Here is a 14,660-nt window from a genome sequence, read left to right as displayed (position 1 = left end):
GTTTGTTGTTTTTGGTGTGTATGTGTGTACATGCATGCCACCACAAATGTATAGAGGTCAGAGGACAGTTTGGGGAAGCTGATTCTCTTTCCACCTTGTGGGGCTTAGGGATTGAACTCAGGTCATTAGGCTTGGTGGCAGCGCCTTTCCCCCTGAGCCATCTTGTCGCTTATTTTTCAGTGCTCCACTACTTATCAACAGCATCAAAGTTGTCACTCTTCGGTTGTTAATGTTTTCATTTATTGAGACTGGGGTTTTTGTTGTTATTGTGTAGTCCCAAACTTGATGTGTAGCCAAGGATGACCTTGAACTTTCAATGCCCCTGCCCTACCTCCTGAATGCTGGGATTCCTCAGTTCTATGTACTGCTGAGGAATGGAACCTAGGACTTTGTGCATGCGAGGTAAACACTACCATCTGAGTTGGTCCCCAGCCCCAAAGTTGCTCTTTAGAAGTATTTTCAGATTGTTAAGCATCTATGGTGTATTACACACATTAGCAGATAGGAGACCACATTTTCTCAGCACAGTACAAGATTCTAGAGGGAATAATGGTTACTTCAAATGTGCTAAGTTTCTTTTTTTTTTTTTTTTTCTTACCATAACGAAGGAAAAACCTTTCCAGAGAGAAACCCAGCCATGGGGACATGGAGGGATAGCAGTAGTTTGGCTGTGAACAGCTATGGCCAACGCAGGACCTTCACAAACGGTACATCTGTAGAATGAAACCGATAGTGTGACAGCCACTTTCTACCCTTACATCCTTATCAAGTTAAGCGGTCCACTTGGTCCTTTTACAAAATGAAGGGGTTGAGTTTATACCTGCCAATATAGGGTTCCAGAGCGCTGCCAGGAATTGGAGCCATGTCCATCGGCATCAGAGCTGGTGTTGACAGCCAGTATGAATAATCATTCCGTGATGCAAAATTGCACACATTATTGATGTTGCAGAATAAGAATGGCATTGTGGTGAATCGCTGCAGGCAGCTGCCCAGAGTGCCTAATAAAACATGAAGCTGAGTGTCACTTCCAGCAAATTAAAGTTATTTTGAGTGTCATTATTTAGACATAGGTTAATTATCACATAGCCAGTGACAAAACTGAACAACAACAAAAAAAAGACAAAGAAAAACAATAGTTAAGAATGATTTGCAAAATGTGGTATTGTGAAGCTTTAGGAATGGTGAAAGTCAGAGCCCCACATGGGTAAATGAACCCTCCCCTATCAAGAATGCTTCTTACAGCCTTTTCTAACCAGCTTGGATAGAGCTTGGGGCCTGATGTTCAGTTGGGACAATGTCTCTGCATCAAGTATTTCCAGGTATTCACAATAGCTAATAACTGGAGGAAGCTTTAGAAAAGATTACTTTGAGGATTAACAAAAGACAGTTGGTTGAGGTGAAAATTGTTGGCCTTGGCCAACCTAGTTGGGCTCCTTCTAGCAGTTTACACATCAGGATGAAAATTAAACCTTGGGCCACAGTTGTTCTCTCTCAAACGCACCAGAAGAAGCTAACATTATTTACAGTGACCTTCAGAGGAAGCTCCCATCCAATAAGTATTTTATAAACTGCATCATAAAGTGCCTGGGAACTAGAACCTTACCAAGGTCTTGTCCATGTGCACGCTCATTGCCTTGTACAAAAAGAAGAGAAAACCCACTATAGAGTGGCTGTGTTCCTTGGGGACAGGAAGGAGCGGCTGTGGTTTGACTGTGGCGGGTGAAGACAAACCCTTGCGTTCTTGTCCCAGCAGCAGGTGTTCCCCTGTCTCCAGGTCTTCCCTTTAAGCCTGGCAATCCATTCAATCCAGGTGGTCCTTTGAAAAACAAGTTATACATGTTGCATCATGACCAGACTCTCAAACTTGTTTTCCAAAGTACTAATTTAAATGAGTCTATGTGGCTGGTAAGCCTCAAATATGGTAAGGAATCTTAGGGAAGAATGGGCTATATCATGGCTAGGGTGGTTTAATTATCAAGAGGGTTAAGAACCATTAAGGAGATTAGTAAAATATACCTGGGTGTGCCTGTGGAGGAATTTTTAGAGATGATTAAATCATGAGAGTTCTGGCCTAATGAATGGATTGATTCCTTGATGGGTTCATAGATGATGGCTTTATTGGGAATTGGTGAGAGGTAGGAAATGGGGGTTTGTTTTTGGATACTGTATCTTGCCCTGGCCCCTTCCATCCAGCTTTCCCTGCTTTCTGTCTTCCATGCAGTGCGCAATACTCTTCCGGCACACGGCATCCAAGCATAGAGCCAAACAACCACGTACTGACCCCTCTAAATCCAAGTGCCAATACAAATCTTTCTTCCTCTACATTCCTTATATCCTTATAACTGATACAATGGAAAAACTAATATTAAATATTAGCCAGTCTATCACAGGATGCATCTTGTCACAGCTACTTGCATACATCTTGAGGTTGTTGAGATCAGGTCTTTTTTGATCTTTGGGATGTCTGGCATAGTGTCCTGCATTTGATTTGGTGATCCTGACAGACATTTTGTACAAATGAATGAATGGCTTATCCTACAATGTGTGTGTATGGGGAGCACAGAATCAAATAAATACCTACAACTTGTAAAGCTGTTCAAGTAGATAATAACCATTAAACTTTTAGTAAATCCCGAAAACAATTATGTAAAACTTGGAAAGTTCTTCCTAGAGGTGCAAATTTTAAGAAAGGTTTTGATCCATTAGCAAGGCAAAACAGACTTTCTTCCTGCTGTCACAAGGGTTCTTTGTTTATCTGTAAGAGTTGCAAACCCAGGCTGGAGAGATAGCTCAGACATTAGGAGCACTGGCTGTTATCCAGAGATCTTGAGTTCAATTCCCAGCACCCACATGGTGGCTCACAACCATCTGTAATGAGATCTGGCGCCCTCTTCTGGCCTGCAGGCAGACATGCAGACAGAACACTGTGTATGTAATAAATAAATCAAAATTTTTTAAAAAGGTTGCAAATCAAGTGGTATTTATGCTTCTGTCACTCTCTAAATGAGACTGGGTGAGTTATCCATTCTCTCCTTCTTGTCCCTTCCTCCCTTCCTTGGAGGCTTCCCAAGTCCACCATGACCTTGGCTTTACTGTACAGGAAGCAGACTCATTCTTTATGTTCCCTGCCCTCTGCTCTTATTCACAGGGGGCTATAATTGGCCCTGTTAGCGTTTGAATCTGAAGTGAGGCTGAGAGGCCTGGGGTTTGAATACCCAGCCCTTCCTTGGCTTGTTGCACTGTTTTAAAGGCTGTGGATCCTTAGGGGTGGGGTCTGACTGGTAGAAGTGGTCACTAGGGGTCGCTCTCCAGATTTTACCTGCTAGTAATTCCTGTTTTCTCTGCTTGCTGACCCAGCAAGAGGTGAGAGCTGCTTCTGTTGTTACAGGATGTTCTCACCACTGTGCCTGTCCTATTGGTGACAAGCCTTTCCTCCCTTAAGTTGCCTCTTTTTTTTTTTTTTTTTTCCTGGAGCTGAGGACTGAACCAGGGCCTTGCGCTTGCTAGGCAAATGCTTTACCACTGAGCTAAATCCCCAACCCCAAGTTGCCTCTTTTGAGGATGTTCATCACAGTGTTACAAAACTAACCAATATGGACCTTAAGCAGAAGATACTTTCTAGTGTCTCCATGGTAACTGTAAAATCATTAGCTGAGCAGGGCAGAAACTGGAGATAAGAGTTCATGCTCATGTAGTCTTTAATCCCAGCACTCAGGAGACATAGCTCTTCAAGTTTGAGGCCAGCCTGGTTTACAAAGTGAGTTCCAAGACAGCCAGAACTACACACAGAAAACCAGAAAAAATAGCTGGGCGGTGGTGGCGCATGCCTTTAATCCCAGCACTTGGGAGGCAGAGCCAGGCAGATCTCTGTGAGTTCAAGGCCAGCCTGGACTACAGAGTGAGTTCCAGGAAAAGGCCCAAAGCTACACAGAGAAACCTTGTCTCAAAAAAACAAAAAAACCAAAACAAAACAAAAAACCAGAAAAAAAAAAAGAAAAAAAAGATTCATGCTCATGTGCACTATACAAGACCATGCTGCATCTCTACAGATCTAAACTTGAATCCTTGTATCATTTCAATGAGGCCCCTACAACATTTAACTACTCCCTAATCAATTCCTAACACAATTTGAATTGTAGTATTCAATGCTTGCTGCCACCTCATTATAAAATCCAGCTTTGGTAATTAAGGCATATAAACTAATAGAACCATTTACAAAATCACAGTATGATTGGAATCAAATGGGTGGATGTCCTCTAATGTAGATTCCCAGCAACACTAGATCAAATAACCCTACAGTTAATATTACAACTAATATTACAGTACCATATTTGAATTGAAGCGCCCAATCTAGTTGAGAAATCATATGTGGAAGTTATGCTTTCATTATTAAAGTCGGTAACGTTAGGCAGTTAGACATTTCAGTATTTTTCCAGAGAGGTGCTTTGAAAGTTTTGAAGAAGGTAGATTTAGATATATTATATAGCTTATATTCCAAGTAGAACATTATATATTAGGAGGCTTTTTTGCAGAATATACACCTGAGTAGTTGACTTATATTAAAAATTAGTATAGCAGCTTTCCTAAATAAGGAAGCAAAGTTGTTCTATTCACGCCAAGGTGGTAGGTAAAAAACAAACAAACAAACATAATCATCAACAACAAAACGTCCAACTCAGCACGATGTGCTTGGTAAGAGCTAGACTAAAGCCCTAATGTATAAAGATGGAACATAGCTCCTTCTGTAAACCAGAAATCTGCTTGGCAGTCAGTAATAGCCTGGGCTAGTGCCTTGAGCCTTTCCCTGAGACCCTGACTTACAGAGAAGGAACACAGTTCCTTCTCTAAAATCCAGGATATACCTGGCAAAGCCATAATTACCTGAGGCAAGAACCTTGTGGGAGCTGTGGCTTAGGATCCTGAGAACCCAACTTTTCCCACTCTAAGGGGCTATGGCTGTCAGTCCCAAGGCTGCCCTGTGCTCAATTCTTGATGTCTTCAGGTACTCTGTGTTCTCTTAAACAACATTGGTTGATTAGCACCCCCTCTTCCTCCTGTTGTATGCTACCTTTCCACTGACCCTGTTCCCTTTCTCCCCTGCAAATAGTACATCAAATTCTGTACTTCTTAACCAGCTTGCCTGGCATAAGGCATAGCTTGTGCAAGACCTCCCAATCCCAAACTTTCCTATCTTCTTATCTTCTGATCTCCTGGCCCTCCCACTTAGGACCCTGTCACCGAAGAGCCACCCTGCTGGTCCAGGTCGTAATACTCCTATAAGAAATTATTAGTCAATGTAACACCTGTGGGTAATTAGAAAACAATTCGCCTTTCTGAGAATAGGACACTAACGAGTGCCTCATCAGCTCTATTTGTCCTTAGCCAAAGATTTACACCTTGGCTAAAAATGAAAAGAACATCTGCCCAGGGCAAAATGGACAGTGTATTCCAGTCATTCATGACTCCTTCCAAATGAACAGATGGCACCCTGCCTTTCTTCTGATCTGAACAATAGTACTAATGGAAAGACCTAGAATACCCACTCTTTCTTGCACTCACATGTGTACACGAGTCCCCTCTAAACACTGAAACAATACTGCTTCAGCAAGGGAGGCAAGCTGGGCTTTTTACCTTGTTGGCCTTTAGAGCCTTGGTTGCCCTTTGCACCAGCTGGCCCTGGAGATCCTGGTTTTCCATCCTTGCCTGGTTTACCTTTTGTTCCACAGGGCCCTAGGCAAAAGGAGAGCTGTATTACATGTCATCACATTAGAATACAAGGTCAGCCTGCCACCCACCTGAGGACTTCTGCAGTATCGCCAGCCAAGTTTGACATCCCAGGAAGGCCTTTAGTCCTGTGCTAACTGGCATGTTTGTTCATTAACATCCCCAGAAGGCCTTAAGAAACCATGAATTTATGAAAGCGTATGCTGTTTTGTTTTATTTTATTCCAGAATTCACAATGCCCATGAAGTGATCAAACCATTAAGTAATACCTTTCTTTCTTTTTTTTTTCTTTTCCTTTTTTTCCCCCCTCTGGAGCTAAGGACCAAACCCAGGGCCCACTGAGCTAAATCCCCAACTCCAAGTAATACCTTTCTTATCTCTCATGAGATTCAGACAAACTTACGAGAACAGAGTCCTATTTAGAACTATTCCAATATGCTAAGACTATGTGAAAGGTTAGGTTTAATTTCCAAACATCAGTATTCTGGAAAGACTTCGAAGTCATTTTTTCTTTAATGCTTGGCTGTACAAATTAGACCAGTCCACATGTGCAGAACTTGGGTGCAGTTAGGCATTCATTTAAGAATTAAATCTGGCAGCCCTACCCCTTTCCTCCCTAGCCTGGTGGACATGACAATAATGAGAAAGGTGGGAGCCCCAGACAGCAGGACATGGGCACTTGGCACTTTGGGACAAGGAGAGCTCTCTGGTTGGCAGTAGGAGCTGCATCCTTGGGACCATCTGGAAAGAAAGATCCAGGCTGGTGTAGGGGAACTCTACCAGGGGTTTCTCCACACAGACTGTAAGCCTTTGTTTGTTCTTAGGGTACAGGAACTATCCAACTTCCCTAAGGGCTCTTCAGGAGTGAGCCAGGCCCAGTAGGCCCAGTGCTGGCCACCCACCTGGCTCTAGTTGTATATATATATATCTTCTTTGGCCATATTAACCACACAACCTGAGCCCAGCCCAGTCTTGGCAGCCAGAGGTGCCTTTTGTGCCTTCCTTAGGCCTGGAGTTCCTCAGCTCTGGTCTGCCTCACTCTCCTCAATCCCAGTGTGGTTTGGGCTGTGTGAGCTGGGGAGACATCAGGGACCTCTTGGCTCCCAGCTGGCCCTCCCCCACAGGGTGGGCCCTGGTGCCTCTGTGCAGATCCCATTCCCACTGCTTGGTTTGACCACTGTTAAGTGCCTGCCTCTGTATATCCTATTAATAAACTAAAATAAAGGGAAGCCCCGCTGGTGGCTGTGCGTGTGGGCTTTTTGTGTCTGTCCCAGCCCAAAGGGAGCCTGTCCACCGTCCTGGGGCCGGCCACCCTTCGCACATTTACATGTGTGTCTTCTGTTATCCCTTCCAAACCCCTGGACCACTTGTCCCCATCACAGTGCTCACAGGAAACAGGAATTCTAGCCACGCCCCCAGTGGCACTGTGGCCACGCCCACTTCCAGGTCCCTCACTAGCTTTCTAAGGGGACACCATTCAACTTTGCTTTATGATCTTTTTCTTTCGTGCCAGGCAACCACCTCCATCGGCTCCTGCGAGCTTCGTGGGAGTGCCCTCCCGCCTTCCTGGCTGCCCTTGGCTTGAGGCTAGATCTGTCCCAAGCCCAAGTCAGCAGGCACTATTAATTTTTCTGACCATAATTTATTGACTCCAGTGCCCAGGACAGATGCCCTTTGTTCCTTGAGGCTCATAGGCAGGCTTTGGTGGGGCTGCACCTCAGCCCTTTAAGGTCCTGCACTCTGAGAGGAGGAAGGGGGTCCCCTCTTGGAGTTCTGTTACCAGATCCCCCAACCAGCTGGATCCCCTCTGGGTCAGGGCTCCTTCCTATCAAATAAAAGTGACAGTCCTGGCAAAAAAAAAAAAAAAAAAAAAAGAATTAAACCCAGAAGCTGGTGTTTGCCAGAGGAGCTAGGTATAATACCTTTCTCCTAATAAAAACAAAACAGCGGGGTTGGGGATTTAGCTTGGTGGTAGAGCGCTTGCCTAGCAAACGCAAGGCCATGGGTTTAGGCAGAGGCAGGTGGATCTCTGTGAGTTCAAGGACAGCCTCCAAAGCTACAGAGAGCAACCCTGTGTCGAAAAAAACAAAACCAAAACCAAAACAGCATTTTAAGGTCTATTTTTTTTCCTACTTGGTACTATGTCTAGATGTTACAAGGGTCTTACAAGGTTTACAAGGCTCTAAACTCTTTTTTCCTGCTGGTCAAACTGACTTGTCAAACTGGTCAAACTAACTGTATAAAACGTTGCAGTCTTTAGTGTTTTCTGTGGAGTTCTCTCATCTGCTTCCCAAATGCTTTCCAGATTTTCTTTGTTCACCCTTTGCTAAGGATCCTGTCCCATACCTGGGTTTCCAGGTGGTCCCAGTGGCCCAGGATCTCCTTTCATTCCTGGCTGTCCAGGTGGACCAGGTGGCCCTGGGCTTCCTGGAAGGGAGATTATCTTACGTGTTCCAGGTTTTCCAGGTGCACCTATGGACATAACCACAATGAGAAGATGACTTCATGAAACAACTCTTTCTTTATAGAGAACAATAATAGAAAAATAGATATATTTACCAGGTGGTCCTTTGGGTCCAATTGGTCCTGGATGTCCAATTGATCCAGGAAATCCTTGATTACCCTTCTCTCCTAAGGAGAGGAAGAGGAAGAAAGAAACAGAGGGAAAAAAAACCCTTACATTTTAATATTCACAGGCAAGTGTTCCTGAGTTCACTTTTTGAGTTTAGGAACCAATGAACTATTTGGGGTAAGTTACAAGGTCCTATTGAACCCCTGCTAATACTTCTTGATGAGCTTCTACATTTAGTTTTCTTAGTGACCTTCTTTCTACTTTGTTTCCCCAGCTGTATAGATAGCCCAGAGTTCATTATGTTGGGAATTCTCCTATAAATTTATTTATGTAGCAAAGTGGTTAACATTTCACTTCTATTCATAATCCTTGGTACAGGTGATAAAAGGTTACCAAGAAACAACCATTGATTTGGAGAAATACTCCTTCAAAGAGAATTAAAAGTGCACAGACATGACTGGGCATGTCACTTTTAACCCCAGCACTCAGGAGGCTGGGGCAGGTGGATCTCTGTGAATTTGAGGCTAGCCTGGTCTACATAGCAAGTTCCAGGACATCCAGTACTACACAGAGAGATCTTGTCTCAAAACAACAACAACAATAACAACAACAACAACAACAAATTACATAGACATTACATTTAGTTACTTAAGATACTGTAATGTTATCAATAGGTGAAATATATAGTAAGATTGGGTTTAGTGGTGCAAGTCTTTAATCCCAGCACTTGGGAGACAGAAGCAGGAGGACTGCAAGTTCAAGGCTGTCTCAAAAAAAGCAAAACAGAGAAAAACAAAATGAAACAAAATAATAACTGATGACTCCTTTAGAAATTACCCATTCACTCTGAGAACCAGAAGAAAGTATGAATGTTTACTTATGACTATGGGAAGCAACCTAAATGTTTTGGTGATGGAAACTTTTCCAAATGAAGAAGTGGGATCTCATAGTAGATCCAAACCGAGAGTTTGATTCTGAAATCTGTTTGTGTCCCATGGGAGATACCACAGGAATTGGTTGTAAGAATCTCCTCTCTTACTTCTAAGTACTTAAAAACATTCAAAGATGCTTTTCTTCAGTGGAGCCTTTCTATGCTTTTCATACTGTCCACTGTTTTATTCTGAGACTTGGGAAGATGGTACCATTAATTTTGCCCAGGAAGGCCTGCCTGAATTCACCCGACCCACATCCAGAGAGATGCCTCACAATCACTCATAATGATTTATCCTCAGCTAACTGCTCCCTAAAAGTCTGGAGTCTGAAGAAACTGTAAGAAGATTTTTTAAAGTCCACTTGGTCCTCCTTTAAACCATTTTCCTTCATGGAAACTTGGCCTTGTTCATGTTGGATACAATTGTTATTTAGTATCTCTACAGACTGTGATAAGAGATCCCTGCTGTATGAAACTCATACCAGGGACTGAACGCTAAACAATGAAGCCAATTTAAAAAACAAAAACAAAAACAGAAAACATTGCTCCCAGCCCCACCTCCAGACAGAATCTCACTGCATAGCTCTGGAAGGCCTAGAATTCACAAAGCAGAGCAGGCTAGCCTTGAACTTCTTTCTAGTGATCCTGTTGCCACTGCCTCCCAAGTGCTAAAATTACAAGCATGCTCTACTACACCTGGCACATCACAGTACATTTAATATTAAGAATATAATGGCTTGGATTTCAGTTTTAGAGCCCTTGTCCAGCATGGGTTCAGTCTCTATAACTGTATGTAAATAAATCCCATAAAACACAAATGAATAAATCTGCATAAAAATCCACTTTCCCCACACTAATGGTCTGGTGGCTGTTGTTTTAGATGTTTTCAGCTTTCCAAATTATGAAATTAAATGCAGATAGCCAAAACTTAAAAATAATACTGTGGGTATTGGTGTAGTATGCCAGCCCTCATCCCAATACATTTAAAAACTCCCAAAGGAAATATTTCAATTGTCTCTAGTTTTCCTGTAGTTTCCATTGTTATGTAATAGCTTTTATCTCAATCCCATGGGTTTAGATACTAGTGGAGTGCTCACATTGAAATCCTGTTTGTAGGTCCTCACCCGAGGTCCCATTTATACTGTTCCTCACTGTCTCAGGTGGCCATAGGTGTCCATCAAACATGGTGTGCAGTTTTACAAATGTGATCTGACTAGCAGTTACTGTATTTGTACATAAGAGCAATGGTATCAAAATAGTACCTTTTATGCCTGGAAATCCAGGGAATCCCGGATCACCTTTGAGACCTGGAAGACCTGGGGTACCTGGTGGTCCCTATATTTTGATTATAGGGGAAGAACAGAACCACAAAGTCTTAAAAGCACAGTATTCATGACAGATTATTTTTTAAGCAAAAGAGAGAACTTTATATTGCATAAGAATAAGGTAAAATTACCTGTCAGTTTAGTATTCTGCCTACCTATAGCTCTTATACTCCCTAGAGCTCTTCCTAGGACTATTTTAAACAACACACACACACACACACACACACACACACACACACACACACACACACAAAGCAAACCTGCCATCTAATGTTAGTGTACACTGTTTTAGCTTTGAATGCATTGAAATGGGGCGATCCTGTATTTCAGGAAGAATGAACCTGTAATTTTATCAAAGACCAGTAGAGCCATTGTTGAACCCAAGCATCATTTTGCTAAGCTGGCAGAGTTCTAAATGACTCCTAATGAGGGTGGTGAGAGAACTACACTATCTAGAGATGGGACTGGAAGGGGGATGCTATTGAAAACAATGAACAAAATCATGAAAAAGGTGCCAAGAATAACAAAGGTTTCCTTACAGTAAGCTGCCTCCGGAGGAAAAAGGCAGTCGCCCAGTTGCTGGCATGGGGTGGTACAAGGTTGAAAGCAGAGAGAAAGGAAAGGGAGCCATCTGATCAGGGACTTTGGCTTCTGGCAACCACCTGTTCTCTTTAGTGAAAGGTAGCTAAGGAGAGTCAGATAGCAGGTTCAGCCCTCAGGTGGAAAGGGAGATATTTTGTGCAGAGAGTTGTTAAGACGGCCAGTCAGGACATCCCTCAAGCAGAATCGTCTTTCCATTGGAAACGACCAGGAGAGCACCCAAAGAATTGAGACAAGTCCTGCCCACAGATTGTGCTATTTATCTGTCAGTGTCCCTGGAAGAACTTTAGATGTGATCATCAGCTTAATAATGAGAATTTTCAAAGCATCAGAGAGTACATGAGTAACATCTAGAGATTGGAAGGAAGAGGACAATATCTCAAAAAGTAGATTCTAGAAACCAAATAGCAAAAGAGATAAAGAGAGTTTAACATGACTCCTAATAATAGTTCACACCACTGAACCCCCATATTCATCCCTAGTGAGGGTATTAGAGGTGGGATGGTGGGTTGGGTCATAGAGATTCTGTGTTTTCATGTGTTCTCTCCACCATGTCTTTGATCACAGTGGTTGGGCAATCAAGATATGTTTTAAGCTTAGTGAATTACCAAAACAATAGGCAAGTTATTTAAATTCCAACTAGTACAGGCACTTGACACACACCCTTGAATGAAGAAGTGATGTACTGATTCTTTAAGGTTTAATTTTAAAGTGTGTGTGTGTGTGTGTGTGTGTGTGTGAGAGAGAGAGAGAGAGAGAGAGAGAGAGAGAGAGAGAGAGAGAGAGAGAGAGAGAGAGAGAATATACAGGTATTGCCAGAAACCAGAAGTGTTGGAAAACCTGTAGCTGGAGTTACAGGTGTGTTGTGGTTTGAATAGAAATGACCACCATAAGACTCATGTGTTTGAATGCTTGGCCCATAGGGAGTACTTATTAGGAGGTGTGACCTTTGGAGTAGGTATGGCCCTGGTGGAGGAAGTGTGTTACTGTGGAGATGGGCTTTGAGGTCTCATATATGCTCCAGCTAGGCCTAGTGGGGCAGTCTCCTGCTGCCTTTGGGTCAAATGTAGAACTCCTTCTCCTGCACCATGTCTGCCAGCATGCCACCATGCTTCTAGCCATGATGATAATGATCTAAACCTCTGAAACTGTAAGCCAGCCCTAATTAAATATTTTCCTTTATAAGAGTTGCTATGGACATGATCTCTCTTCACAGCAACAAAACACTAAGACAAAGTGGTTATGAGCTTTGAGGTCTCATATATGCTCCAGCTAGGCCTAGTGGGGCAGTCTCCTGCTGCCTTTGGGTCAAATGTAGAACTCCTTCTCCTGCACCATGTCTGCCAGCATGCCACCATGCTTCTAGCCATGATGATAATGATCTAAACCTCTGAAACTGTAAGCCAGCCCTAATTAAATATTTTCCTTTATAAGAGTTGCTATGGACATGATCTCTCTTCACAGCAACAAAACACTAAGACAAAGTGGTTATGAGCTATCTGATGTGGGTACTGGGAACTGAACCCAGGTCCCCTGGAAGAACAGCAGGTACTCTTAACCACTGAGCCATCTCTCCAGCTGTAATGTATTGCTTCTTAGTCTAGTAAATGAGAGCTTCATGACCTGACCTCTTTCAAATCCTCTGGTCTCATCTGGATGGGTTCTCATTCAACCTCAGCCTCCAGTTGGACCCCTCACACAATACAGTGTCTTTAGGCATTTTGGCCTTCATCCTTGCTTTTCTAGTTCTCCTGGATAACTGGTGTGTATCTTTTCAGACCCAGGCCCTGAGTACATTCCACAGAAGAAATTAGGTGTTCCTCCTGTATTCTTTCAGCACTACATCTGTCCTCATAGCACACAGCGTGAAAATGCCATGTCTCAGTACCTTAGACCACAGTGACTGGTTACAGGGCAGACACTCCATAATGAGTATTGAACCACACTCATCTACTCAATACCTCTTTCCAAGAGACCGAGGAAAACAGAGGTGGGCATACTGAATGAGCCACTAAGAGAATTCAGGAGAGGTGGTGGAGGTTGAGGGAGAGACTAAGAAATGGGAGGTCTTGGGCTGGGAGCCCAGGAGTCTGCCTACAAGAACAGGATGGCATCCTTAAGAGGTAAATGTCAAAGTTCTGCACTTACATCTCAAACACCAACAGCACAAAGCTAGACAGGGAAAATATGGAAGAAACACTAAGATAGGAGAAGCTCAAAGTAATAGAATCGGCGTTATAAAGGATTTACTAATACATTTGCTTAGGAGACATTAATCACATAAAGTAGAATTGAGTTGAGGGAGTACTGCCTCCAAACCACCCCAAAGGTAAGCAGCTAACTAGGCCTGCTAGAGATAAGGAAGATGTATGGTCCTAGGATGTAAATGTTCATCAGAATTGAGCAGCCCTGAGGCTTATCATCAAAGAACATGCCTCTAACAGGATGTTCAAGGGGGTAGCATGGGGTCACAAGCAGTATTAAGTCCTGGCCTGCCATAAAGTTCCTGGTTCCCTTCTTGAGAAAAGCATAATTCTGCGTTGGCCAAGATGAACCTGGGTAGCAACTGCTTGGAAAAAAGTACAACATTGGTGTGCTTAAAATAATTCTAGCAATAGCTTTGTTGTGGAGATCTCCCATTTGCCTACATATCCAGATTTATAGTTTCTGGTCTCTGTTTAAATTGCTCAAAGTGTAACCTGGAGCCATGACCTAAGAGTTGTTTTTTTTTTGGGGGGGGGGTCCTAGATGATAGCTTATGTGAAATTCATAAGCCTAAGGTGTATGTAAATTAATAAAACTTTCTATTGGAGGCAAGCTTCTCATGGGCATTAGTGAGAGCTGAACATGTGCTACTAAAATGTCTTTCCTTTATTAATTTCTAAGTGTGTGGAGTGATTTCTCACTGGAAAGGCAGATTATTTCTACAACAATATTGGAGAATTTTATGAAGAAAAGTCTTGTGAGCCCAGCTGATTCTAAGCTCAGTGTGCCATTATCAATGTGGCCATGAGTCAGCTGAGTGGCCCACAGGGATCTTAGGTTGAAGTCCTAAAATGGTAATGTTCAGGCCAGTGAGATACTTTTCCCTCCCTTAGCCACTCACTGGGGGACTTAGCTCTTATTTCTGCAGAGTTTTCTACTGCTGGCTTCATTTTAAAGGGATATACTGTCGAACTGGGGCATATTAAGGGGAGAGGTAAGGCTGATGAACAATAAAACTGAATCTTCCAGAAACAGATTGAAAATAATAGGAAGAAATCAAAATTACATTCAAACATTGGTGACATGTGGTGGGGAGAAAATGGACATATTTACAGGATAGCAAAGGTCATTTTGAAAGCATATTAATAGAGGGCAAGAATGACTGTCATTTGAGGACAATTGTCAACTACTAGGTGTTTAGTTTTTTTCCACACTGGAATAGCTCAGAGTTTACATAAGCAAATGTCAGAGGTTTATGTCCCATAGCCCATAGATACATTTATTAAAGGCCTTGTAGAGGTGA

At 42.8% G+C, this 14,660-nt stretch overlaps 1 protein-coding gene across 1 annotated transcript in view; it reads right to left on the bottom strand.

The window, feature by feature from the left end:
- Positions 1 to 14,660, bottom strand: part of Col4a3 (collagen type IV alpha 3 chain) — a 133,884-nt gene that overhangs the window by 3,124 nt on the left and 116,100 nt on the right. Inside the window, exons 44-50 of the mRNA XM_036172912.1 lie at positions 10,490 to 10,562; positions 8,284 to 8,355; positions 8,071 to 8,196; positions 5,632 to 5,730; positions 1,604 to 1,816; positions 821 to 998; positions 599 to 713 (exon numbers count right to left, since the gene is read on the bottom strand). Coding sequence (XP_036028805.1) covers positions 599 to 713; positions 821 to 998; positions 1,604 to 1,816; positions 5,632 to 5,730; positions 8,071 to 8,196; positions 8,284 to 8,355; positions 10,490 to 10,562 — 876 coding nt within the window. The remainder of the gene's footprint in view (positions 1 to 598; positions 714 to 820; positions 999 to 1,603; positions 1,817 to 5,631; positions 5,731 to 8,070; positions 8,197 to 8,283; positions 8,356 to 10,489; positions 10,563 to 14,660) is intronic.

This window comes from Onychomys torridus, chromosome 23, assembly GCF_903995425.1.
Source record: "Onychomys torridus chromosome 23, mOncTor1.1, whole genome shotgun sequence".
Taxonomy (NCBI): domain Eukaryota; kingdom Metazoa; phylum Chordata; class Mammalia; order Rodentia; family Cricetidae; genus Onychomys; species Onychomys torridus.
This window is presented reverse-complemented; position numbering and strand designations above follow the sequence as displayed.